The sequence below is a fragment of the Dipodomys spectabilis genome, unplaced genomic scaffold (genome assembly GCF_019054845.1).
Source record: "Dipodomys spectabilis isolate Male_0828 unplaced genomic scaffold, ASM1905484v1 ptg000092l, whole genome shotgun sequence".
NCBI lineage: Eukaryota > Metazoa > Chordata > Mammalia > Rodentia > Heteromyidae > Dipodomys > Dipodomys spectabilis.
The window spans coordinates 10,095,858-10,122,143 of record NW_024870769.1 but is presented as its reverse complement, the minus strand read 5'-3'; the positions used below and the strand labels follow the sequence as shown (position 1 = coordinate 10,122,143).

The 26,286-nt window shown below is 42.2% G+C and overlaps 1 protein-coding gene across 14 annotated transcripts in view; it reads right to left on the bottom strand.

Annotated features, from left to right (window-relative positions):
- The window catches only part of Ikzf1 (IKAROS family zinc finger 1), a 100,583-nt gene that overhangs the window by 6,929 nt on the left and 67,368 nt on the right, over window positions 1-26,286 (bottom strand). For 7 of the 14 annotated variants that reach the window (XM_042684917.1, XM_042684918.1, XM_042684916.1 and 4 more), the window contains 4 exons: window positions 22,229-22,489; window positions 15,834-16,001; window positions 12,172-12,297; window positions 6,695-6,829 (listed from right to left, as the gene is read on the bottom strand). In XM_042684917.1, the coding sequence (XP_042540851.1) occupies window positions 6,695-6,829; window positions 12,172-12,297; window positions 15,834-16,001; window positions 22,229-22,489 (690 nt within the window). The remainder of the gene's footprint in view (window positions 1-6,694; window positions 6,830-12,171; window positions 12,298-15,833; window positions 16,002-22,228; window positions 22,490-26,286) is intronic. The other 7 variants (XM_042684914.1, XM_042684921.1, XM_042684927.1 and 4 more) reach the window with 3 other exon arrangements.

The following is a 26,286-nucleotide window of genomic DNA, read 5'->3' as shown; positions in this document are numbered from 1 at the left end:
AAATCTAATAATAGTCTCGTGAATCTGCAATCAGGTTGGGTGCTGGTGGCTCATGTCTATAATCCTGGCTGATCAGGAGGCTGAGATAGGAAGATTAAGGTTCGAAGCCATCCCAGGCAGACAAATCCACCAGAATCTTATGTTCAATTAGTCAGCAAAAAGCTGGAACTTGGGGTATGGCTCAAGTAGCAGAACACTAGCTCTTGTGAGAAAACCAAATGAGAATGGTAGGCCTTGAGTTCAAGCCCCAACACCAGTATAAAACAAAAAAAATCTGCAACTATTATTGATTGTCCAGAGATGAAAGCCTCACCATATTGTAATGTGTCTTTGCGTTGTGTCTCTTAGTCTTAATTTAATACCTTAGTATCACTTGTTTTCATCCACTGATGATTAGCAAGTGCAACATGTCCTAATAATGGTACAATGTAATCCTTAGTCTACAGAAGGACAACATGTTCAGGACCAGTGGCTCACGCCTGTAATCCTAGCTACTCAGGAGGCTGAGATCTGATGAATGTGGTTCAAAGCCAGCACAGGGAAGACAAATCTAAGAGAATTGTACCTGCAATTAACCAATACAAAGCCAGAAGTGGAGGTATGGCTCAAGTGGTAAAGTACCAACCTTGAATGACAAAGCTAAGGGAGACAGCAAGGTCTAGAGTTCGAGTCCCAGTATTGACACAACATGAAACAAAAATAGAAGTAATTTCACAGCATTCCTGAAACTACACGGGTTTTTAAAAATTGATTTTGCATTGAGGTGCCAAATATCTTGTTATGATAACTTCAAACAAAAGGAATTTAATCTGGTTTGTACTGCTCTCCAAAACCACAGCAAAAGCTAGGCACCAGTGGCTCACGCCTGTAATCCTAGCTACTCAGGAGGCTGACATCTGAAGATTGTGGTTCAAAGGCAGCCTGGACAGGAAAGTCTGTGAGACTGTTATCTCCAGTTAAGCACCAGAAAACCAGAAGTGGTGCTGTGGCTCAAATGGTAGAGCGCTCACCTTGAGCTGAAGAGCTGAGGGACAGCGCCCAGGCCCAGAGTTCAAGCCCTACAACTGACATACATTTCAGATTAGCATGCCATACTGAATGGACTCATAGAATTTCTCTTCCCTAATATCCATCAACATGAGAAAAATAAAAGCAATACCACACAACAGAAATCAGCTAAGGAAAGGAGCACATCATAATGAAATCCATCCATCCATCCATCCATCCATCCATCCATCCATCCATCCATCCAGCCAGCCAGCCAGCCAGCCAGCCAGCCAGCCAGCCAATTTATCCATAACTAAGAAAAGAACAGAAAATTTTAGCATGCATTACAGGACAGAGCCTGGGTATTGGTCACTCTCAGAAGTCTTAGGAATGGTTCAATAACATTTTCCACATATACCTGTATCCTCAGAATGATAGAGAAATAGTTGAAATAGATTTGAATTGCTCTTCTTCCTTCTCTGATCAAAGAGCTTTGCTAGCAAGAATCGGAGAACAGTGGAGAGGTTACCAGAGAGGCTGGCTCCCCTGGACAGAAGGAAGGCTTAGATGGTATCCACTGAAGGAGTGCTCTCCCTACCCAAGTGTCCCCTGCAGTATGGAAGGCATTATAGAACTACTGGTTGGGGACATTTCACTAGATCTGAAGAGAAGGGAGAGAGCAAGCGAGCAAAGGAAAGTCTTTTAACAAAAGCAGCAGTTTGCCTCGTCTGAACTCCCCCAGCTCCATCCTTGGCATTCTTTCAGGATTTAAAAAAGTCGCTAGATCTCACAGGAAAATAAATGTTTCAGATATAGTAGGAAGAACGTTGAAATGTCAATCAAGCTATATCAGACCAAGTGGAATAAGCAGGATGAAAAAAAAACGTCATGGTTGCTGTGAAAATGTTTTTGAGCAATACAAAGGAAGAAAGGTTGTAAAACAAATGCATAAATCCATGTTAGGGAAAATAACCTTAATTCAAGGGAGAGGGAAAATGTCTCATAAATGCACTCCATGACATGGAGTTGATTTTAAAAATATTCAAAGATAACATTCCAAAACAAAAGAAGGGAAGGAAAAAAGGATTTCACATTTCAGGAAATGTAGTGAAATCCAAAACAATATGATTATTTAATTAATATGTGAATTTAGAAACAGCAAATGATAGGATAAAAACTACTAAAAATTGAATTACTACAAGGAAAGCAAACACAAAATGTGACAGTGAATAAAAGTAAAAAAGAGAGAGAAATAAAAACTTACAAAAAAAGCTAACAGATACAGAAGACAATTTTTTAGGGTATGTACAACTTTGCACCCTTCTAAAAAGATCACAATGTACAGAACAAATGTAATATTTATGTAAAAGAAAAATTTTCCAGAAGCAGAGAGAATAAAACAGAATTTCCACATTAAAATCATAGAACAATTTTTTTTAATTTAGAAGGTAAAACACCAAGACACATCCAACCTAGGTAAGTGACTAGGGATTAAGAAAGAATTTGCAGCCAGGTGTCAGTGGCTCATGCCTGTGATCCTAGTTACTTAGGAGCTGAGATCTGAGGATGGAGGCTCGAAGCCAGGCCAGGAAGAAAAGTCCAGGAAACTATTATCTCTAATTAACTACCAAAAAAGCTGGGCTGGGCATGTACCTTAGTGGTAGAGTGCTTGCCTTGCATGCATGAAGCCCTGAGTTCTATTCCTCAGTACCACAAAAACAGAAAAAGCCAGAAGTGCTGCTGTGGCTCAAGTGGTAGAGCACTATCCTTGAGCAAAAGAAGCTCAACGACAGTGCCCAGGCCCTGAATTCAAGCCCTACAACTGGCAAAAAAAAAAAAAAAAGCTGGAAGTGGAGCTGTGGCTCAATGGTAGAATACTAGCCTCAATAAAAAAGCTCAGAGGCAGTGCCCAGGCCCTGAGTTCAAGCCCCAGGAACAGCAGCCAGAAGAAAATAGAAGTCATCTTAAAAAAAAAAATAAAATGGACTAGACTTAAACATGCCCACAGCACAGTTTAAGAAGCATCACCATGAGGCAGTATGAGGCAAGAATTAGAATTCTCAGGAAAGTAATGCTCAGGAATGTGCTCTCTGCCAGTTTCTCTTCAGGTTCAAAGGTTCAGATCAATGGTGAAAATGGAACACCTGTAGCACCTCATTCATAAAGGTGCTTAAACAAGTACAGGTGTCTCCTACCTATCCAGGAGGTTGAGCTCTGGAGGATCTTAAGTCAAAACCAGCTGGAGCAGAAAAGTGCACTAGACTTTATCTCCAATTAACCAGGAAAAAGGGGGGCTGGAGGCATGGCTCAGGTCATGGAGCACCAGCCAAGCAATCAAGCCGAGCTAAAGTCCATTCGGTGAAGATGTTAATCATGATAAACAGGACTAGTGATAAAAGGCTTAAGTCAGATTCTGGAATCTATTTAAATACAGTTAGTAATAAGTAGCTACATTCCAAAGAAAATGAGTACAGAACTGAATATTTTGAAGTAGGACAATGTAAAATATAATAATCTAACTGAATAAGAATGATTCAAAGCTCTTAGTGTTTTCTTCATAATGAATATTTTTATTTCTAAAGTAATTTTTCTTTAATTCTTCTTCTTTTTTTGTTCTAGGGCCAGTCTTGGGTCCTGAACTGAGGGTCTGAGCACAGTCCCAAAGCTTTTTATTTTTATTTTTATTTTTTCTTAATCCTGGGGGACTTGAACTCAGGGCCTGGATGCTGTCCCTGAGCCTCTTTTGCTCAAAGTTAGTACTATACTATTTGAGCCACAGCTCCACTTCTTATTGGAGAGAAGAGTCTTACAGACTTTCCTGTCCTGGCTGGCTTTGAACTATGATCCTTAAATCTCAGCCTCCTGAGTAGTTAAGATTACAGGTGTGAGCTACCAGCACTGGCTTTACTTTTTCTTTTTAAGAAGAAAATATAGTAGGGTAATTACAATAGATACCAGGAATAATTATTAATTTTCTCTTTATATTTATTTTTTTTTTACTTATCCTAACCAGCCAGACTGTTATTAGCACTACTATTTATTATCAGTCTTTCCTATTGGGTTCAGTGGTCCCATCAGCCTGTTCTGACTTTTTCAGAGGGTGAGATCTTTGATGTCAGAATGGCAAGGAATATTGCCGACAAAGCAAATACTATCTGCACTCAGGCCACAGCTCAAATGTACAAATCTGAATCACAGCTCACTTACCAAGAAAGTGGAAATATATGCCACTCTGAGCAATATTCAGCATGTAAAACAATACGGCCTACCATCTGTAAAGTGCTTTCTAGTGTGAAATACTCTGCCACATCCATTTTTCCCTTCTACTCCTCCGAATACCTCTGGGAGGGAAGCACAGCATCTAACCCATGTCCATCTCAGAGATAGAAACGCTGAGTCTACTGCCACTCAAGACTGGCTTAAGGTCACCAGTTAGTCACTGCTGGGGTTAGATCCTGAATCCTGGTTCTCTTTCAATTCCACCATACTGGACCAGCAGATGTAACAGTAGCTGGAACTCCTATAATCTCTGTTTTGATTTGGAGGAGAAATGCAGCATCCTTGAGAAGAAGGAAGGTCTCTGGGATCCATCTATTATTATTTTAGAAATGGAGAAATGATGACATGGTAGGGATGGCTGATGGAAATGCCATCAGGCTGCAGTGAAATTAAGGGAGGAAGTGGGTTAGGCATGAACTGCCAATCATCAGCTCCTGGGGAAATCACCAACCCCACACAGCTGCTGCAAGCCCTTCCTTCCACACTCCACTTCTGCTCTCCTGGTCCTCCTGTTCCCATAATCCACTTCCTCCTGACTTTAACCTCTCCCCTGGAGACCAGTTTCTCATCTTAGCTTGCTCCACTAGAGTAAATGGTTTGGTTTTCTTGTTACTTCAAACACAGAAACCTCTAATTCCAGACAAGGCCCAACTTGTGACAGAGGTGATAACAGTGTTTTCATAGACATTACAGTGTTTTTAATGCCTCTAGATGTGAAAGGGGCTACCGTTGTTCACTTGGAATTCCTCAGGCTTCCATTCTGAAAGAGGAAGTCACACCCTCCTTCCTGGGGTCAATAACTCTTCACAACCCTTGGACACACTTGCTGCTTCGTCTCTGCTCTTTCCTCTGGTGTCCTGTCAATCCCTTTGTCACAACTCCCATTCTCAGTGGCTTCTGAGCACAGCTAGGGTGGGAAGTTGTGTCTGAGTCCACCTGATATCCCCAGCTACCCCAACAGCTGAGTGTCAGATCAGGACTCCCTTTCTACTCTGCTCAGGAAACCAAAGGCCTCCCTTATCTGCAGTTACCAAGCTCAGAGTTGCATAGACAAATCCACACACCCAACTCATCCTTTTCCATGCTCTAATGGTACCCTTCCTCTGCATCCTTCACTCCCCAATCTATTGAATCAATAGATCAAAATGGAGTCCTATTTGAAGGAAGATGGCACCCAAGCACTTTGATTCCCTTTCCTGAAGCCACTTTCCCAAGGCTCCAGGCTGTTGTGAATATTTTTCCAGTTTCCAAGCTCTCTCCCAGCATTGGGCTATCTACAGCAGGCGGTCAAGCTTGTATTAAACACTGGACTCTTATCACTTTCCAGAACTTCATTCGCTTCCTCCTTCCTCCAAATGGTATCTGACTCCATCTACCCACTCGGACCTCACCCTCCTTTCCTCTTTCACCAGACCTCCCCCTCCCTCCTCTCTCCACTGCAGCCGCCACTGCTTCAACTTCCGCTTTCCAATCAGTTTTTGGCCTGTGCTATCTCTATGTTCCAAGCTGCTGTTCCCATCAAAAATATGCCCACACTTTTTCTGTTCCTTCTGAATGAGGCTCCTTCTCCCATGTTGCTGTTGAAGGCCATTAGTCTCATAGCCAGAACTAAAACCTGGGATACCTTCAATTCCCTTATTTCCTGGTGGGTATTTGAGCTAAGCTGGAATATATCTGCTCCTCCATCATGTCCCATTTTCTCTATTCCAGAACCTACCACTAGCATTGATGTTTCTCCTTTCTTTTCTATCTAGAATCCTCTTTGAGTCTTCAAATAACCACAATATGCTGAAATCCTATTGCTTTCCCAAGATCCATCTCAGCTCTGCAAAGCCCTTACTAATCTCTTTCCTAGATGTGGTCCTTTGGTTCCTGATAATAATAGCGGAATGCCACATGGAGGGCTTTAAAATGGTCTCACGTCCTTGGGGTCACTTTATGTCCACAGTGGCCTATGCTTTGATCTTCCCTTGCCTTCCAGAGCCTGCTCTGGGAGCCTTGTGTATTATTGTATGAGCTAATGGTTTCTCAAGGAAGCTGAATAAGTAAGGATTCAATGTTGAAAACAGCAATCTTGGCTGGGTGTTCACTGAGCCATTCCCAGGGCCAGTTACTATGTGATTTTTCCTGTGAGTGCTCACAGTCTCAATAAGGGGAGTGTTACAGGTTTCTTGTACAAAATAGCAATCTGGAACTCAGAGAGGGCGGGAGGCACAGTCCAGGGCACCCTTAGAGGGACTGTGATGATAAGCAGATCACACCAAAGGCTCTGGATATCACCAAAATCACATCTAAGAAAGCAAAAGTGGGAGGTTCGTCTTGAAAAGGAAGGATTTTCCTTTCTTCTATCCTCAACTTAATTCCACTCGACTCTTAAAACACCCACATAGAGTTGTTTGTTAGGAGACAGCAAACGTTTAACTCTTACCAAGAAATTTCTGAGGCATAGAGCTTTTACGTTTGGCGACGTTACTTGCTAGTCTGTCCAGCACGAGGGATCTCTCTGATCCTATCTTGCACAGGTCTTCTGCCATCTCACTGTGATTAGTTTCTTCTTTAATGACTAAAGTCAAAGACAGTGAGAGAGGCCAGTTTAGAAATGCTTGCGTTGGAAGGATGCTGCCATGTCCAGTGTTGTAGCTGACTTTTGTGAATCTCCTTCAGGAGTCAGACCCTAATGTGAGATTATCACTGATCCTCTCAGCAGCTGGGCTGCCAGGCAGACAGCAGCTTCAATGGTGCCAGTGTTCCTTCTTTTCATATCTGTTCACTGCATGTTACAACTAAGACCACAAGACTAAGCACCACCTTCATCTCCCAAAGTGGGACTGCAATGATCTATTTGCGAACCAGTGAAGGGTCCTTTCAAGTTTGAAAATATTCCCATGTCCATTAGCTCAATGGGACCTCCTAGCAAGAGCCCTCTGAGAACTGAAACCAGTCAGATCCAGAAATGACCTAGCAGTCTGATTCCATGACTACCACAGCAGGAAGGAAATCACTTTAGGTCCCACTACAGATCTTGGCAAACTGAGGGAATAAACCCAAACATTGCTTATGCTTGAAGAACATAGGCAAACTCCTCTGGTGGGCTCTTTTTGGCCAACCTCTGCTTTTTTCTATGCTGTCTTCTCCTTTCAATCACTGAAGATAAAATTTTATATCTTGCATAGTTTTAGTTTAATGACTTCTAGTGTTTACAGTGGGAAAATTTTTGAAATGTAATCTTTTCATTTCCCTCAAATGTCTCCTAACATAAAAGGAACTGAAAATATCAATTGATTATCTCTTACATATCTAATCAAGTCTTCTATTTCATCTCTCTTCTGTCTCTGCTTTCCCCTCTCTCAGACATCTTGTGCTGGTTTATCACAAGGCCTTTCAGGTTTATCTACTTCTGTTATTGATTGATCTGTGTATTCTTCAAAGCATTCCATATATTACAGCTACATTTTTCAGGTAAGCACTAGACTTGTCAATCCTCCTACTTATTTTCTCAGATAGACTTTATGATGTAGAATCCCCCAATTCCAATAAGATTTACAAAACAATTTTTTTTGTTGGTCACGGGGCTTGAACTCTGGGCCTGAGCACTGTCCCTCAGCTCTTCAGCTCAAGGCTAGTGCTCTACCACTTGAGCCACAGCACCACTTCCTGTTTTCTGGTGGTTTATTGGAGATAAGAGTTTCACAGCTTTTCCTGCCTGGACTGGCTTTGAACTATGATCCTCAGATCTCAGCCTCCTCAGTAGCTAGGATTACAGGAGTGAGCCATGGGCGCCCGACAAAAAACAATTTGGGATCGTCAGTGCCCCTTCCCTACTTCATTACCTCTTCTGTCTTACACATTTTCTTCCTTGCCTCATTACAGCTTGGTAGCAAACCTGTACAAAGATCATGTTACCTGACAACCTGATCTTTAAGTATTTTATGTCTTCATTACTGTTGAATACCACAGGGAAGGGATGGTAGGGGAAAAATCAAAGGAGGAGGCAACAATGCTTGATAAGAAATGTACTCATTACCTTGCTTATGTAATTGTAACCCCTCTGTACGGTATTTTCACAATAAAAATCTTATTTAAAAAACAAGAAAAAATACTTCCAATTGGATACCATTATTGATATATACATATATATATATATATATATACACACACATATATATATAGAGAGAGAGAGAGAGTGAGTGAGTGTGTGTGTGTGTGTGTGTGTGTGTGGTGGAGATGTTTTCTTTTAACTTAAGGAGGTCAAGGTCAATGAATGCTGACCTACTTAATATAAACCAGGACAGCCCATGTCCTGATTAATAGGAAGCTACATGTAAATCCACAAAACTCCATTCTACTGATCACACTCATGATCTGCCAAGCTAATGTGCTTGCTGGTATGTACTTCCTTTATAAAGCAGGCCCAGTGGCTGCCTTTATTGTCCCCATATCTCAAGTGGGGTTTCTTCCCTACCTCTTACAAGGTCTGCCAAAGCCTTGTTCCCAAGTGGCCCACAGTAAGGGAAAGAAGAGACCTCCAAATCTCACATCACTGGCCATTCTGTCCTTAGGCAGACAATTCTGCTTCTTGGGTAACTTGAGGCTTAAGAAAAACCTTTTTTTCCCCATAAATATGTTAGGAAAGTTTAACAGGTGACTGGAAACCTTTTATTAAATAAAATTATAATCGGACAAATGAAACTTTTCCTATAGGCATGGACCCAAACTAAGAGGGACTGTCCCTCAACACAAAGGAGGGGTGGCCTCTGGGGAACATGGAGGGACAGGACAGGGAAATGACACATGAGAAGGCAAAGTTCAAACCGCCCTGGCATAGTTCTCTGAGTAGATGTGACCAAGGCCCAGTTGGGCCCCTAGGACTATCATTGGAGTTTCTTTATGGATCCTCCACAGCCACATTCTTTAAACCAGATTTTATTGCATACCTAGGTCTAGGATGCTCTCCAAGCCCATGTATCGTAAGCTTGGTCCTGAGGATCGACTGACGCTAATGGAAGGTGGTGGGATCTTTGAGGGATGGGGTCTTGTGGGAGGTTCTTACATCATTGAAGGTGTGCCCTCACATGGAAGCCATGGGATCCTCAATCTTTCCTTTCTCTGTGTGGCTTATGATGTGAAGGATTTTGTGCTATCACACATTCCAGCCATGATGTGATGTGTTATTTTTCCTCAAACCCCAAGCAATGAGGCTAACCAATCATGGATGGAATATCCCAAATCATGAGCTTAAATAACCTTTTCTTTTGACAAGTTCATCATCTCAGGTGTTTGTTAGAGTGATGAAAAACTGGCTAGCTTTTTTGCAAAGATTATGCGAAGATGACTAGCAATATTATCATAAAGTCGCATGTTTTGATGCAATATGAGGTAGGAAGCGCTCAACCTAATTAAATGAAAGCCTGGTTCAACCTGTGGCCACATTGTGGTCAGATACCTGTTTCTTGCTATAAGCTTTCTTGCCCTTTGAGAACTGGAACATGAAGGTATCAGTGTAGTGCTCTAAATCACTTGACCACCAGTTGGGACTAATGAATATTCTTAGAGGACACTGATTCATGTCACAGGGTAACATTTAACACGTATCACCAGAAAGTCAACTTATTGATATATAGACCAAGAGAGGAGAATAAAGTCGATGAGGTCCAAGTGTTAGAGACTTCAACTTCTGTGTGTGTGTGCGTGTGTGCGTGTGTGTGTGTGCGCGCGCGCGTGCACATGCGTGCGTGCGTGTTTGGCTCCTTGCTGCTCCAGGGACTTTGTGCTTGGAGGCTGGCCATATGGGAATTAGCACTCATGGTTGAGAGATGAGCTCTGGACCCACATTCAAAACTAGGGTTCAGAGGAGAAATCTGAACCTGAATCTCAGTGAAATAAGCAGGTCATATCTTCAGTAATAAATGTGGTGGAGGACACAGAGAACATCCCACTTGCTTTGTTCCTTGCATTGCTTTGCCCTTAACTCCAAGTACATGTTGGATACCTTCATTCTATAGGGCTTTGCACTGATGTAATACTTTTTTTGTGTGGTGGTACTGGGGCTTGAACTCAGGGCCTGGGTGACACCCCTGAGCTTTTCCCCTTAAGGCTTGTACTCTACAACTTGAGTCACTGCTCCACTTCTGACTTTTTTTCAGTGATTAATTGGAGATAAGAGTCTCATGGACTTTCCTGCCTGGGATAGTTTTGAACCATGATCCTCTGATCTCAGCCTCTTGAATAGCTAGGATTATAGGCCTGAGCCACTGGCACCTGGCAGTATGAGTACTTTTTGATTGCCTAAAATGATTTGTAAAGCATTAATATATGAGTTACATCATTAGGAACATTTGCTTCCAAAACCCACTAAACTCAGCTTTTATAGAAAAGTAGAATACCTGAGTGTTAACATTTTTATTTTAAAGAAACACAATTATGGTTTTCTACCCTAGGCTCTGGACACAATTTGATAATTTACTGTTAGTATTATTATTTTCACATCTAAGTTTCTCCTTTTTCACTCACTCTCATTACCTTTCTAGTCTAGACTTTGACAGAAACTAAATGATAATTCCAGAATCTCTTTATTTCTCAGGTGAGAAGCCTCAGGCCTTGAAAATCCAGCTGCCAGTCCCAGGACCCCAGAAGACCAGTGAGGAGAGAGCTCAGAAGCCAGAGTATGTGGTATGTTACGTCTCAGTACCAAGGCTAATTTTCACTGATTTTTTTTTTGCTTCTTTTCTAGTCTTTTCTCTTGCTTTCACATGCCATTAATAATCTGTGTGTACCTACTCTGGTGAATTTCCCTTCATGGACCATTTGCTAAAGCCAGCACAGTATGTAACCTTAATACAGACCCTAGAAATTTAGCTTCTCCCTTACTGTCCCACTGAGGGAGTGTTCCAATGCCAAAGTACTAAGTGACAGAGTTTTGAAAGAGGCTAGCTGTATTTGGTCTACTTATAAGTCATTTCTATACTCATTGCCAAAGTGGTCTTTATTAATAACTGCCATTGCTGTGAGTAAACGCAACCATGTTCAATCTCCTCACATCATCTCAGACTTAAGTCAAGTGCTGTCTCCTCATGGAATATACATGACATAGCTTAGAAGACAAATGCAGCCTCCCTATTGCTCCTTTGACAGCCTCAATACTACTGTCAGGTTCTTCCAACAAGCTTCCCCTTCAACTTCCTGTCAGGTAGACATACTCTGCGCTCAGTCTGAACAGATAATTGAAGGCAGACCCTGAAAGCTCATACTTGATTACCTTTATGAAAGAAGTTTCAAAACCAGATTTCACATACTTTGTTTACTAAGTATGAAGAATCAGTCACAACTCTACGTTTTGTTTTGTTGGTGTTGAGAACCAAACTTAGGGCTTCATGTTCTGTTCAAACAAACCAATATCTTCATTTAAAAAACTCAAGGGCTACTTAAATGTAGCTTTCCTCCAGGTCTATAAGTGGAAAGTTTCATTGTGTGTGTGTGTGTGTGTATGTGTTTCATTCCTGGGGCTTGAACTCAGGGCCTGGGTGCTGTCCCTAAGCCTTTTTGCTCAAGGCTAGTGCTCTACCACTTGAGACACAGCTCCACTTCAGGATTTTTGGTGGTTAATTGGAGATAAGAGTCTCAAGAGCTTTCCTATTAGGGCTGGCTTTGAACCTCAATCCTCAGATCTCAGCCTCCTGAGTAGGATTACAGATGTGAGTCATTGGGCAGCAGGTGGAGGGAAAAACTTTGTAAGGCAAGCTCTGTCTAGTCAGATGAGGCCTTGGAAAGTGGAGGACAGTGTGTTTGTTCCTAGGGAAATCACAGTGTGTCTGGCCCCAAAGGTCCCTCCCTCACAGCATGGTGGGAAGGCCAGGCGGAGTTGAGAGGGAGAAGGTCCAGGCTCAGCCTGGGAGCTTCAGTGCTTACCTGGGTACAACGTGCCCTGAAGACCCATGCTTTCCAAGTAGTTGTGGCAGCGCTCTTTATGTTCCTCTAAAGAGCTTCGCTGTTTATAGCTTCGGCCACAATATCCACATTTGTGAGGTTTACCAACTGCAGAAAACACAATTGAATTCAATACCCCAATTAAATATTGATCTTCTATGTAATGGGAATGCATGTGGTACAATTATTACTAAAAGAAAATTATACCCTTGAGAGTTAAAAGCCTCATGGACTTGGTTAGGAGTCCAGGGGACTCCTGAATTATCCCACTGGACTCACATAAATCTTGTTCCATCCTAATTTGTCTGTGCAGATAAATCAGTTCTTTCCTTTTAATCACTGTAGCTCGGTGCTGATGGCTCACACTTATAATCCTAGCTACTCAGGAGGCTGCAATCTAAGGATCACCGGTGGAAGTGTGGTTCAAGTCATAGAGCATCAGCTTTGAACTTAAAGGCTAACCGTCAGCATGAGACCATGAGTTCAAGTCCCAGAAGCCTCAGTACCAGCACACACACACACACACACACACACACACACACACACACACACACACACACATACACACAAACAGAGAGAGAGAGAGAGAGAGAGAGAGAGAGAGAGAGAGAGAGAGAGACCTGTCTTTTAAATAGAAAAATTGAACCATGAGCATGTTATCATATAAAGAGAAACCTGAGGAAGGCTGGATAATGCAAAAATTAACCTCCAGAGTCCATGTGTAGGCTGTGGGCTGGGTTTGGCTCAACACTAGGGCTGTGTCTAATGCAACCAATGTGAATTCAATTTAGAAGGCTAGGCTGGATAATTTGAGGTATCTAAGAAACCACGGTAGATAAAAATGCTCTAGTTAAATTCATTCGCCAACTCATATTTTCCTATGTAATACCAAAATATTTTGTGTAAGACCATATACTATGAAGAAACAAAATGGAACGTTTCAAGGAAAATGTAAAATGTATTTACATTTACCAAGGAAAGCAAAATGTAATTCCATATACATGGAAAATGTGTAATATATTTTATATAAATAGACACAACGGAAACCCCATGTTATCCTCACAAAGAACATTAGGATGATATAGCTTCTAGATCAACTATACTCACTGGAACTGACTGCATTGGTGAAAATATTCTCTATGTTATCTGTCCAACATGGCATCCTCTGTGCTGTTCTACACAGTAGACACCAGTCACGTGTGACGATTCAATGTTCAAAGTATGGCTAGTTCCACACGGAGTGAAGTTGCCATTCCCCATAACTTTAAATGATGAAGATTAAAATATGACATCTGACATGTGGCTAGTATACTGGGATAGTGCTGTTCTAGACAATGAGTTTAGCTTTTCCTGGATGTCACTGAATGGTATTTCATGAAAAGAAGACTAGTAAGGAATCAATAACGTACCCATGTGAAAGACTACTGAAGATACCATTAAAAGATAAATTTTCTTCAAATGCTTATATAAGGAGTATAAACTTCCACCCCAAAATCAAGGTCTTCTTTCTCAGGCTGTTTGATTTAACACACTAGAAAATATCATATAGAAAACAGAACCATCCAACTAGGAATGTTTGGTAACTGATTTAACTAAGGCTTTTGTGGGTTGAATTTTTTTCCTAGGTGAACCAAAACCATTATTTAAGATGACTAATATTAAAATAAGTCCAAAGCTTGACTCTGAAAAACAAAGCCATCTTTCTTTATAGAAAGTGCTATACCTCCAAACTGAGAAATAATGCTGAATATTGCCTAAAATCACAGATTTTATCCAGTACATTCTAAGAAATTAATACACTGTAAGTAACCACTCCATGTCCTTTTTTGTGGAATCTATAACTTTGGTGACATTCATGATCAAAATTGCTTCCTGTATAAAGGACACAGTACATAGATATCCATTTTTCTTGGTGAATTATTGATTTGAACTCTGGAAAATAAATGCATTTGCTATAAGCACATGAATGGAAGCATATCTTCCAGTAGGAAAGTATGTCTCTAATGTAGCTTACAACTTCCAAGCAAGCTGTGAGGAGGGAAGGGCCCCTCTTCCTCCTGACCCCTAAGATCTTCTTCAGTGGCACAAATTCTGCAGTAACAAATGTGTTGGTGTCTCCAGCTCTGGCCACCAGTGACAGAGGAAGTATGTTAATGATCCTGATTTTTCATAGAATATGGGGCATGGCCACTCCACAGGGGAACAGAAGGTTGCTACGCCTGGATTTCTTAAAGACTGAAGTCTTCATCTTATCCTAGTGAAATCATTTTGAAGGACCTAAATAATTGTTTTTGTTTTCCCTCCAAGAGGTCTGCGTGTGTGTGTGTGTGTGTGTGTGTGTGTGTGTGTGTGTGTGAAGGGTACATTCAGATAATAGAAGCACTACTGCACCAGGTCTTATACTAGATTTCTTCATTAGCTCAGATATGAGCTTCCAGGGTTTACCACTTGGTAGACCATCCTGAGAGCAGAAGGGTGCTATGCTTTGAGGGTAATGAGAAGGCATGGAGCCAGAAAAACACAAAACATTGAACGAGTATATTCTAATTTCACAGGATAGAAAAGAGAGACATCAACTTAATTCAGTTTTTAAGGACCGATATGGGGGAGAGATTTATTCTACAAATAGGAGTAATCTGAGAGTGTCTAGACTATTGATGATACAGTGCACAGCACCACTTCCTGTTTTCTGGTGGTTATTGGAGATAAAAAGTCTCAAGTACTTTCCTGCCCGGGCTGGCTTTGAACCGCAATCCTTAGATCTCAGCCTCCTGAGTAGCTAGGATTATAGGTGTGAGCCACTAGCGCCACGCTGATGCACTTTTTTGTGTGTGTGTTCTGATACTGTGACTTGAACTCAGGGCCTAGGTGCTATCCCTTTAGCTTGTTTGCACAAGGCTGGTACTCTCCAACTTGAAACCACAGCTTAATTTCTAGCATTTTTCATGGTACATTGAAGATAAGAGTCTGACGGACTTTTGCCACCCAAACTGGCTTTAAAGCTCACTGATACTCAGATCTCAGCTTCCTGAGTAGCAAGAATTACAGACATGAGCAGCATTTTAATGGAAATGCTGCCACCAACATTCTGCTGACAGTTTCAGACTGGCTTTTCTCACCAAGCTTTGAGTGGTATTTGGCTAAGAGGCATTCCAGGCTGAAGCAGCATATCCTGGACTGCCAGAACTGTATGGTGAACCACCTCTGGGTCACCTTTGTGAAGACAACTACCCATCATTGCTATTTAAAAACCATTCCTTATAAGACAGTGGGCATGCCTGTGTGGGTTAACCATGAACTTAGTGAAATGTGTTTGCAAATTCTGGGGCACGTGTAGTACAATGGGGAGACAGTATGGTGGGCAGAATCCTCGACATAAACCCACTTACCTGGCACTGTGGAGTGAAGAGGCCTCTTCTGAAACTTTACTAGAAATGGAGGCTTTCTTCATGTAGTTGAGTCTGTGTATGTGTGTGTATTTCCTTTGGTTCAGTGGGAAAGTAGAAGGCTAGGTAGGGGTCAGTACCAAGGAGGCTACACAGAGGGAGGTAAACTGGGTTGATGAACTGGCCTGGGGCCCCTGTACTCCCAAAGTGGGTGGTCCTGTGCCCGGACTGGGCATCCCGACTGCCCAGGAAACCTACCAGAGTGTGTCCTGAGGTGGCCTGTTAGGGCGTCCCTCCGGCGGCAGGCATAGTTGCAGAGGTGACACTTGAATGGCTTCTCCCCGGAATGCAGCTTGATATGCCGTAGCAGGTTGCCTTTCTGGGTGAAGGAGGCCCCACACTGATTGCACTGGAAAGGCCGTTCTCCTGGGGCAAGGAGAGGAGAGCCAGCCGTGAGAACAAAACTCAGCCTGGGCATAAGAAGACTGTGGCCTGCAAGAAAGTTGTTTCCCACGGGCCCGGTGACTTCCACCGGCTGCAGGTTTGATAGAACATGAGGCTTTCAGACTAAACCTGCCAGCTCCTTAACGCTTCACTGGCTGGGTCAATTTGATCTGAAAATCTAATTTTTTTTCCCTAAATCAGAATGGCACATCACAATGCAAATTCAAACTCATTTAAATAAAGTGACTGCAACATTTTGTGATGAAGAGCCACTCTTCCTGATCAGCAGTTTTGGAATAAACCAATATCCAATTTTGCGTGTTGTGGCATTTGGTGGGGTTTTTTTTAATGTGGCTTTTTTCAAAGGGTCTTTAAAATATGCCACTGAAGCAGCAAAATAAAAGGGAAACTCATTAAAAATGCATTTCAGGATCACAAGTTCATTTCAGCGTTACATTCTTATATTTAAATGAAAGGCACTTCATTATAACAGTTATAATAACTTCTTTTCATTTACATTTTCCCTGTATTTTCCCTTTCAATTTCTTCTCCATTACCTGTCTGTCCCTAAGCAGGCAAATCAGGAGAGAGACAGATAGAGAAAGTGTAAGGGTGAGAGTGAGATGGAGAAAGATTGAATAGAATAAGGAGTTTAGAAACAGGGCAACGAGGCCCCATCATCCACAGGAAACTTCCAAAATTTCCCTATAGCAGGGCATCAAAATAAGAGTCCCATGGACCTTTTTTGCCCTTTTCCTTCTGTATAACTTCTATGTCCAGTCAACTTTTGTTTGTCTATTTCTGTAGAAGACAAGTTCTCTTTCAAGCATAGCTCTTCTATCAGAGGCAATGTCATCATTGTTGAGTAATTCTCTGAGGTGTACTACTGAATCTATGATGGAAAGAGCTTGCATGTGGTAGAGTGTGTGCTTGCAACCCAGAAAAAAGTCATCAGAAAAGGAATATGGGTAGTCTTGATGGGTAGAAACAGATTCTTTGATTCTAACTTGGCGAACATTTCCTTGAACTTCTACTGAAAGGAGTGATGTCTCTCACGTTTAAATGGATATTAGAGCTCTGTTGATAAACAAATGCTTTCTTTGTCAAAGCAGAACAGTGCTAGGTGGTCATAATTCTTGGTGTAGAGATCCTATGCAAATACATGTCCTGGGAATAATTTTCTTAGGAATAAAGAAGGTCAAAACACCTATATGATTATTTTCCTGAGCAGGAGGGAAGAGAGCACACTTATCAATAACTGAGGTATTATTATATTAATAACTTGGTATGAATCCACACCCTTGCTGGGCATTGGTAGCTCATCCCTGTAATCATAACTCTTTAGGAAACAGATGTGAAGATCTGGTTCAATCCCAGTTTAGGCAGGAAAATTCATGAGAATCTTACCTCCAATTCATCACCCAAATGCCAGAAGTGGAGGTATGGCTCAAGTAGTAGAGCACTAGCTTTGAGCAAACAAGCTAAGGGACAATGCCCAGGCCCTGAGTTCAAAGCCTAGTACTGGCACACATACATAGACAAAAACAACCTGACTAAATCTTAAAGTGTATATTGTTACCTGGACTTCTTGATTATTCTCACTTTTCCAGCTGGCAGATAGAAAAATGAAACTAATTTATTATGATATTCAATCATGGGCCATCTGAAGAGGTCTTGATACTAAATAGCTTGTACTCAGTGCTTCCCCAAATCCTAATTTGTAGATTGGATATGGGCTGAGTAGAGAAAAAGGGGCTACATAAAGTTGAGCACATTGGCAGGCTGTGGTAAGACCAACCAACATATTAACTATAGCCAACCCTCTGAGTTCCAGAATGGTGTTGGATGGAGAGATTTGAAAAGGGCCGGTAGCCAAGTAGTCCCTGAGGGCTACTTCGGGGGAGGCGGGGGAGGAGGAGGGCAGTCACTTAATTCCTATTAGGAACATTTCTGAGCCTTTATTACAAGTGTTCATGAAGTGTGTGTTTAACTGAACAAAGGAAAAATAAAAATAATGTGAACCGTGTGTACAAAGAGACCCAGAGAGGAGGAATTCGAATTTCAGTTCTCATCTGTACAGGGTGGGCCTGTCAGCTGAGTGGTAGAGACAGGAAAATTCCCACAGTGAAGATGTGGGGGAAACTCATGGTGACTCAAGTGTGTTTAAGACATGACCCTAAGCCTATGAGCAAAATCCAGTGCTCTCCTTTCTGTGCTGAGGAGAGACTGAAGTGCCATGCCTCCCCTCACTCTGATTGGCTGCAAGTAGAGTGAGCATCCCTATCAGTTGGAAGCAGAGTGAACAAAGGTCAAACAGGCTTGCTACTCTTCTGCAGGAAGCAAAGAAGAGGGAGAACTCGCTTAAACTTGGAGTCACTGATCCTCTGGGATTCTGTTGTGCCTGGAACCTTAATCTTCACCACAAGGCCAAGCTTCATTGGAAATCTATTTGTTTCTGATTTCTTGTGCAGGGCCCAAGGGCCAGGAGGTCTGGAGGACAGCATTTTCAAAGATGATAACACACAGTGTTCCACTTAAGGGAGTGTTGTATGCAAGGGGGCATGTCCCTGAAGCCAGGTCTGTGTATTCTTTCTGTTGCTACTGGAAACGGCCTGCCTTCTGCACATCAACAACTTGTTAGTTTGGCTAAGTTCAATGTTGCCCAAGCTTGTATTCCCTTTCATTTTACTGGGACAGAGAATTTGATATCACAGATCCCAAACAGTTTTTCATCTTATCAACTCTACATGTTTTCCACTGTAGAGGGAAAACAGAAAATCTTAGAATTTCTGAGAGCCTAGCCAAAAAGGAGAATTAACAAAACATGTTGGAGCTGAAAAGAATGGGCCTGGTCACACCATGCTGGATAGCCACACTGTGCCAGGTGGCATTACCACAAAGGATGCTCTGGTCAGGGCCTGATCTGACCTGAGAGACAAGTCTGCACAGACTTCCTGGTCTGACCATCTTCTTGGTCTTTGTTATTTAGAATAATAAATGGCACACATGTTGCATGGTGGGTTCCCTTCAATGTTTCTTTCCTGTGCGTGTGATTCTCACACATCCTGAGATGAGGGCCGGGACAGCATAGTCACAAGGATGAGGCCCAACAGGCAGGGAAGGGCTGGTACCCATGGACCATTGAGGAAATGGCACCACTGGCTCTTCACCAAGGTGGTAATATGAGCAGATGCAAGAGCTCTAACCAACAAACTGATCCCGATTCTTCTCAATTTCCCAAGAGAAACCAGGGAAGTCCTATGCTTGACTGATGGCTCACAGGCCTGGGAGAGGGACAGTGGCATGATGCATGTGCCAGCTTTATCTCACCCTATCTAAGCTCTTAAGTGAACAGCCATCTAAATGGTCTGCTCAGGATGGTAGGTCCCCAGAATCTAAGTGGGCTCCATGGCCCCTGTCCTGGCATCCCTGTGTCCGGTGTGTGTGTGGGGGGGAAGGGAGTTGTTAAAAATGCCTGCTTTCCAGTATGCATCAGAGCCTGCATTTCCACAAGATCCCATATGATTTATAGGCCTTTTCAAATTGGAGGGGGATGCTGTAAGTGATGTAAATACTGACAATACAGAAAGCATATTCTTAACATATTCCACCCAGAACCAGGGAAAGGAAAACTTTTCTTCTGTGTCTAGCTGTTGAAATCTAGTTTGGCCAAATGGGTTCTCTATCTACCTATGGCCTTCTGTGTTCATATGTTCAAACTGTTCAGTCTCTTGTTTTTAAGTAAATGACCAGGCTACTACTCCAGAAATGGAGTAGTTTGTAGAAAACCTTTCTTTCTGGAAGTACATGTTCTGTATGTAAAGAATGAGGGTATCAGGGTAGATGTGACATTTAGCCCCTATTAGTGGAAGAACTTACTCAGCAAACCGCAGGTACCATTTGCATATCTATACTTGGCAGGTTTATTCATTAAAGGTAATTATTCTTTTTATTAGGGCAGCAGTTGTTATGTTTTGGCAATTTAGTGTGCCAGAATTGGATTCACTTATCAAATATTTATTTAAGAGAATTTCCACTGCAGAGTCAAACTTTACATGAATTAGCAGGAAAGTAATCCATTTGTGAGCTTATTCCACATTAGGAATGTATTATCATAGGTCTGAGTGTGCCATATTACTGTTTATCTCCTTCCCGTGGATTTTTATCCCATTATAAAAGGGGACAGTGAGACTACTCTCTTGTATATATTTATGACCTGGATATGACTGGATAATTTGAAGATTAAGAAGTCCATTCTGAAAAGCAGAATGGCCTATTCTAAAATGCAGGATTTTTAAAGCCCTATTTTTAAGCAAGCATGAATGTCATATGTGGTGTATGTGTGTGGAGGGGGGCATATCCCAGTAGCTGGGCTTGAACTCAGGATCCTGGCACTATCCCTTAGCTTTTTCTCTCAAGGTTGGGGCTCTACTACTTGAGTCACATTCCCACTTCTGGATTTTTTGTTGGTTAATTTGAGAGAAGAGTCTCATGGACTTTCCTGCCTGAGCTGACTTTGAACTGTGATCTTCAATATATAACCATGGCCCTTTGTGATATGTATTATATATAATATATTACATATTACATTATTTTAGAAACTGCTTTATTTTGGAAACTGCTTTATTTATATAGAATTACAACCCCACAGATACTTACATTTCCTAATAAGTAGTTTTGCTGAATGCTTTTTCTGAATTTTTGTTTTAATTTTTATAAATGTGTGTTTGGCCCCATGGAAGAAGCACTAGAAACTATAATTCTCAAGACATCTTTCTAACCTTCCTGAGATCTTACAAAACTCATTGTCTCCAATGTGGCTCCCTTTTTATCCTCCTGGATTTTGAAGTAGCAGATGCCAATTTTGAAATGCCAAAGGATCCCGCTCACTGGCAGGCGGGGCTCATGGTGTCTGTGTTATATCTAACCTTTCTGTGACTACTAGAGTTGGTGCATTTATTGTGTTTTACCCACATTTCAGGAAGCTTCCTATGGAAAGAAAAGTTTCTACTCAGTGGGAAACCCCATGTGCACACTTAAAAGTGAATGAATGACATTGATGCTTTGCTTCTACAATGCTTTACTGGTCTTGGTGGTGGTAGGGATACTTATTTCTTTGGGGCATGTATCTCACTGTTCAATCCACAGGATTTACTATGAAAACCACAGGTGCAGGGTGAATGAAATTATTGAAGCTTTGTTTGGCTTCCCACAACCCCAGAGATAGGGCGTCTTATGAGCTAGGGCATAGATCTTGGACATTAGACAGCTTGTGTTTCTTCATTGTAGGACACAGAATATTATATTCTTGTGTGTGTGTGTGTGTGTGTGTGTGTGTGTGTGTTGGTAGTGGGGCTTGAACACAGAACCATGACACTTTCCTTTAGCTTTATTCACTTAAGCTGGGAGCGCTACCATTTGAGCTCCATTTCTGGCTTTTTACTGGTTAATTAGATATAAGATATATGATAGTCATAAACTGCTTTGTTAAATGGCAACTTTTATGTACAACTACTTAAACATATTATTATTATTATTATTATTATTATTATATAAAAAGTCTCATGGACTTTTCTGACTGGGCTGACTTCAAACCATGGTCCTTAGATCTCAACCTGCTGAGTAGCTAGGATTATAAGCCTGAGTCACCAGAACCTGGCAGAATATTACACTCATATGTGTGTATGTGTGTGTGTGTGTGTGTGTGTGTGTGTGTGTGTGTGTGCCTGTCTTGAGGTTTGAACGCAGGGCCTGGGCACTGTCTCTAAGCTTTGTGCTCAAGGATAGTGCTCTATCACATGGAAATGAAGCCACAGTTCCATTTCTGCATTTCTGGCTTTTTTTTTTGGTGGCTAATTGGAAATAAGACTCTAATGGACTTTCTGGCTGGGGCTGGCTTTGAACCTTGATCCTCAGCTCTCAGCCTCCTGAGTAGCTCAGGTTAAGGTATGAGTCATCAGCACCTAGCAACTTCACCTTTTTTGATTACACTGTTACATATACGCAAACTGAGAAATGATTTTTAAATATTGTTCCAAAGAAAGAATTCTATGCCTCTGTACAAGCTGGAGGCAGCGTCTTGCAGTGGTGCAGGGCCCGTCCCTTGTTGAAACAAGCTCCAAATGCTCTACACCAACAGTACATTTAACTCCTTCAACATCCACAAGACCTTCTCAGGCCCCTGAAGGAAGAACTATGCCAGGCCTTACCAGTGTGGCTTCTTTTGTGAACCATGAGCACATTGGGCCCGATGCAAATGATCCCACAGATATCACACTTTAGTTTTCCATTAGGAAGTCGAATGCCTCCAAGTCCCGACAAAGCCGAGCTGCCTTGGTCCCTGTGAGAGCCATTCATTTTCTCTCCCGAGGCATCAAGCATTCGTAAATCCTCTGCACATTCTTCCCCATTCATTTCACAGGCACGCCTATTCTCTTCATCACTCTGAGCCTCTACTTTAATATTACTGGCTGAAAGAGACAATACAGGAGGCCACTCAGTGTCATTGCAAAAAAAAGAAAGAAAGAAAAAAAAACATAACACGCAAAACACAACAGAGCAACACAGCAAAAGGCCGTCTAATAGACACAGAGAACACTGATGTCCTGAGTGGGGCCAGGGGGAGGGGAGGGCAGCCTGAGTCGCATGGGAGCATGGGAATGGCAGCCAGAGGATGCATCGGGGATACAGGGGGAACCTGCAGCTCTCTCCAGAGATCCTAATGACGAACTGTCTGGAAATATTTGGAAGGATTATATATAAATGTTTGTCCTTGAGGGTCAGGCCTTCATTTAGGCAGGTTAAAGTCACCAGATCTACAGCCTTCAACGGGGATTGAATCCTATGTGTTCTTTGTCATAGGAGCACCTAGCACTGGAAGGTACTTAATCACACAGTTGACCTTGCTAGGATATGAACACACAGTGGTTAACAAGCCTGAAACATCCCTCCCCTCTTATGCATTAATGCTACCTTGCCTTGTTTTGTGTGAGGACAAAGTCTCTGTTGGATTCCCTTTTGGATTTCTGTTTCTCAGGTACATAATCATTCAATTACCCTTTTATCTCACAGTGTTGTAAATCAATACTCTGTCCTAGACTCAAGACACCCCTTTTACATCTCCTCCATAAACTGTGGGCAGGGATATTTATCAATACAAGAAACCAGGGAGAATTTCTCAGAAAATAATGTACATGGGTCAGTGGAGCGTCTTCCTTAGGTGCTAGAGCTGTCAGGAGTAAGAAAAACAATAACTGCTTCTTAAGTCACACGTGAAGTAATTACATCATTGACATACTCTATTTTTTTTGTGTGTGTGTCAGTACTGGGGTTTGAATTCATAGCCTTGCGTTATCATTTAACTTTTTCATTCAAGGTGGTGCCCTACCACTTGAACTATAGCCCACTTCTGGCTTTTGATGGTTAATTAAAGATGAGTCTTATGATTTTTTGGGGGGTGGGGTGGGGACTGGGCTGGCTTTGAACTGTGATCCTCAAATCTCAGACTCCTGAGTAGCTAGGATTACAGGTATGAGCCACCTGTGCCCAAGAGGCACTTTCTTCCTAAAGAAAACATGAGATGATCCATTTTGCTTCATTTCTAACACTGCTAGTACATCAATACACCTAGTCTTAAAGTGACAGGGAATAATTGCAGTTAGTCTTGAAACTATTATTTTTATGTACTCATAAGAGCAGGGCTGAATAAAGAGTAAAATAATCAGTGAGATGAATAACAAGAACACACTTTTTCTCTTCCTCCTTTTTTTCTTTTTCAGGTAAGGTCTTATCACCTAGCTTGGCCTCAAACTCATAATCTGCCTGCCTCTGCATCCAAGAGCTGAGATTACAGGTCTGCATCACTATATCAGGCACAAGACTACATTTTTAAATCAATATTTTCAATCAACTCTCCTCAAAGTTTTGTTCCTGGCAAACAGCTTGGGAAATACATATCAGACTTTCAGATTCTGGGTTCTTCCAGCTCTGTTGAGGTGAGCCAGCCCTCTGTTTGATTGAATCTTCAGACTCAAGACTGAGAAAAACCTCTGCAAATAATCCTTCTAGTTCACAACCCTTCAGGTTTATTTTACTCACCAAATTCCTCTTGATTTTGAGGCCCGGAGTCCAGATACTTTCAGCCAGCAAAATAACTGTCCAGAATCTCAGCTCCTCTCTTTTTAAAAGCTCAAGGTCTTAGGCCAGTCATGTAACTTCTATGTGCCTTGATTTCTACATCCATAGAAATAGGCACTAACCTAACCCTAGCAGGATGGCTGGGAGGATTCAGTGGATTGACAGATAGGACAAGAGCTCCGGATGGGGACTGGGACTTGGCAAGTGGAAACCATCTAGCCATCTCGTAGAGTGAGACTCTGCCTAATCCCCTATTGGTATCCCACTTACCTTGTATCATGCACACAACACTTCAGGTGCACTCTATTTAATCCCCATAGAATTCTATACAGGAAGTATCATTATTAATACTGGGGCACAGAATGGGCAGATCACTTGCTAAGGTCAAATACTAAGCAGGTGGCAAAACTAGTCCTTTGGGTGGGAAGGAAAGACTTACAAATAAGAAAACAACATGAGTAAATTAAAACATGGGTAGGAGCTTCTACAGAAAACTTTGAGACTGCCAAAGTTTGGATTTAATTCAAGGCTGAAGAGTGCTGTCCCTTTCCATCAGATCGATTAGTCCCTGAGAAGCCCAGTGCAGAGATTCTTCAAGTGCTGGTCCCTATGAGGTTCTGAAGACCAGCGACTCAGAACTCCTTGCATCTCAATATCCTCCTGCTAGCCCATCTTAGCTGCTCAACAAGAGGCTGAATCCTACTGACAGGTGAGTAAAGGAGACAGGGCAGGCAAAGGAGGCTGGTCTGCCATTCAGGTCATGGTGCTCAATTATTACTGAGGCTGTCAGTATCAGTCTTCTCAGCTGTATTCTGCGCATCTTCCTGGGTAGAAGCTAATATACGAGGCCCTTACTGCACAATCAACCTTGCAATGGTTTGGTGCTTGTCCTCTGAATTCCCATGTGCTAAAGGCTTGGTCCCAGGAGTGGTGAAATGGAGGCAGAGGGTGGAACCTGTGATCAGCAGGGCCTTGTGGACATGTGTGTGTGTGTGTGTGTGTGTGTGTGTGTGTGTGTGTGTCTGAGTCCTTAGAGCATGCCCTTGGAAGGGAGGGACTGTGGGACCTGTCTCCCTGCTTAAGCTGCTTTCTAAGATATGATACGGGCAGACTGCATTGACATGTGCTCCCCATCATTATCGTCTGATGTCCTCCCAGAGGCCCAAAGCAATGGGGCTGCCTGATCTTGGAATGGAACCTCCAGAGCCATAATTCATGGAAAGTAAACCTTTTCTCATTATAAGTTATCTTGCCTATGATATTTTATTGATGTAATGAAAAGCAGACTCATGAAAAGCATAAGAAAAAGAAGCATTCTGAGCTAGCACACTTGCTCTGTCTGGCCACATGATGGCTTCTGCCATTGTATGCTATGGCTCAAAGGCCCTTACTAGATGGCCAGCGCCATGCTCATAGACTTCTTAGCCTCCAGAACCACGAGCTAAATAATTCTCTATTCTTTATATATTACCCAGTTGCCAGAATTTGTCACGCCCATGGAAAACATACTGCTCTGTCAACAGGATAAATCTACAATGATCTGTGCATTCCTTTGTCTAGGCTTGTGTTTAATTAGCCTCCTTTAAAAAAAAGTGAGACTGGAATATTCTAGAACCCAATGGAGTAAATTGCACCTGCTGTGGCAATTTCTTCTCTCATCAGAGCTAGAGTACAGAGCTGTCCTGACATATGTAAGCTAGGTACTACTGAGGCTGGGGAAAGAGCCCCATGCAGAGCAAGAACATGCAGAACATGCAGAGCATGTTCCTGACCTGGCTGTCTTTCATTCCCTTTGGTGGCAACTGGTTAAAGAGAATTCATTCTGGTCACACGTGGACAGATGACACACCTGCCCGAAGTGACCATGCACTTCTACAGTAATAGGAATAATGTGTATTTGTGCTGTTCTCTGTGGTGCTCTGGGGTGCTTTGCTGTGGCCTGTGTAGGTGCTCCTGAAGAAGAATAGGACAGCAGGGACCATCGTCAGTGACACCCAGGCTTCTGGCATCAGGAGGAGAAGTCCTGCCATGACAGGGGCAGGCTGCTCACATGAGGAAGGAAAGCCCAGTGCCAGGAAGGAAGCAGATGAGGAAGCACCAGGGGGAAACATGCAATGGATGTTGCTTTAAA